This window comes from Monopterus albus, unplaced genomic scaffold, assembly GCF_001952655.1.
Source record: "Monopterus albus unplaced genomic scaffold, M_albus_1.0 scaffold24.1, whole genome shotgun sequence".
Classification (NCBI taxonomy): domain Eukaryota; kingdom Metazoa; phylum Chordata; class Actinopteri; order Synbranchiformes; family Synbranchidae; genus Monopterus; species Monopterus albus.
In genome coordinates this window covers 679,255-681,028 of record NW_018127904.1, presented here as the reverse complement: position 1 = coordinate 681,028, position 1,774 = coordinate 679,255, and the positions used below count along the sequence as shown (strand labels likewise).

The window sequence follows — 1,774 nt, the reverse complement described above, 5'->3', positions numbered from 1 at the left end:
TAATTTCATATACTCGTTCTATATTAGCTCCCCCAATTTTCAATTGAAGTTCATTATCTAGTCTACGATTCCCAAATACCATAAATTTAGTATTATCCAAATTCAGAGATGGTATATTACTATCACACCATTTCTTTATCTTCTCAAGTTCCTGTGTAACCCGTCCAGAGAGTTGCTGTGGGTTTCCACCCGATGCCCATATGGTATCCTTTACTAGAGTGTTCAAGATTTGTAGCTTATTTACACCGTTACTAAATAAAACAGCTCTCCACGACAAGGTGCTCTTCGTGAACAGAATGAACAAGTACTTTCATATTAGAGTAAAGTGAGGCAAATGAACACTAAATGCGTCAGCGGATTTACATGATAAAAACATTCACAGTCATGAGACTGAAAACCTAATGAGACAGTTTTATGAAACATTTTATGAACATTAAGTTATACACAACAAATGAAAAATGTACATCTCAGACATTTTGTCCTCACATTTGTTATCCCTTCAGCTGAATATCCTGTCTGGTTTTTCCTAATCCAGGACCGGCCATGCTCTCATGGCTTTCATGTTGTCCCGCCAAGACGGGAAACTGAATCGTCAGCAGACCATGGAGCTGGGACATCACATCCTCAAAGCACACATCTTCAAGGTACAGCTACTTCACGTAATCTATACTTTCTCTACATTATGCAACCCTAGTCTTCTTGGAGGTTCACGCTGTTCTCTCTGCTTGTACATCGTGACTAAAGTTCACCAGAGGACGGGATGGTCCATGGTCCCCCACCATGTAATTCATTGAATTCTAGGGATATAGCTTGGTTTAAGGATAGGATGAGGTTTAGGCAAGTAGTGGGTAGGTCTCCAGGAAATGGATGCAAGTCGACGTAAAGTCCCCATGAGGAATGAAAACAACATGTGTGTGTGCGCATGTGTGTGCAGGGCCTGAGTAAGAAAACAGGCGTGTCATCCAGTGTGCTGCAGGCTTTGTGGATCAGCTGCAGTGCTGATGGCCTTTCTGCAGCTTTGGCCTCCCTGAGGAACCTCTACACGCCCAACGTCAAGGTAAAGATGTGTGTTACTCAGACCTGAAACCTTATCAGCACGTCAGCTGATTAGATGGTGAAAACAGAAAATAAGTCATGATCATTTTGAAATGCCAGACATTTACTGCTTGCAGCTCCTCAAATGCAGAACCTTGATTTCTCAGCTTTCAGTCAGTATACTGTAATTAGTGCTCTCTGTTTTGTTCGATTGTAGGCCAGACAGAATAAGCAATTTGAAGATGTCTCTCTGGAAAATGATAGTTTATGACAGTTGCTTATTATTTTTGATGAATAAAGAAAAAAAATCTATAGAGGACTTGATCATGAAAACAATCTTTATGTATACTGTATAATTCCAGCTCAAACATATAAATACAAACTCCACATGGTGACAGTCTTTACACTTTACGTTTCTGATAAGTTCCCTAAAACTATCAAATCACACTTCATGATGATTAGTACACAGAGCGTTTGATTGTGAGTTCTGTGGATCCAAAATGTCTTCCCTGAGTGTCTTTTGTACCTCCACAGATGAATTATAATAAATGTCACACTCTGTTCCTCACTGACACTTCAGAACAGCCTATTAACAATAACAAAACCACTGTGAAAAGCAGCATAAAGATGCTCATCAGCTTAGACTGATGCGTTCTGCTTTTTCTGTAAGGCCAAAACCAAATGCCATTAACAGGTGGACAAAGGTGTAAATCAGTCAGCGTGAGTTACATCATTTAAA

At 39.9% G+C, this 1,774-nt stretch overlaps 1 protein-coding gene across 1 annotated transcript in view; it reads left to right on the top strand.

The window, feature by feature from the left end:
• Nucleotides 1-1,774, top strand: part of tanc1b (tetratricopeptide repeat, ankyrin repeat and coiled-coil containing 1b) — an 89,464-nt gene that overhangs the window by 75,690 nt on the left and 12,000 nt on the right. The window contains exons 14-15 of the mRNA XM_020594689.1: nt 536-644; nt 935-1,057. Of these exons, the coding sequence (XP_020450345.1) occupies nt 536-644; nt 935-1,057 (232 nt within the window). The remainder of the gene's footprint in view (nt 1-535; nt 645-934; nt 1,058-1,774) is intronic.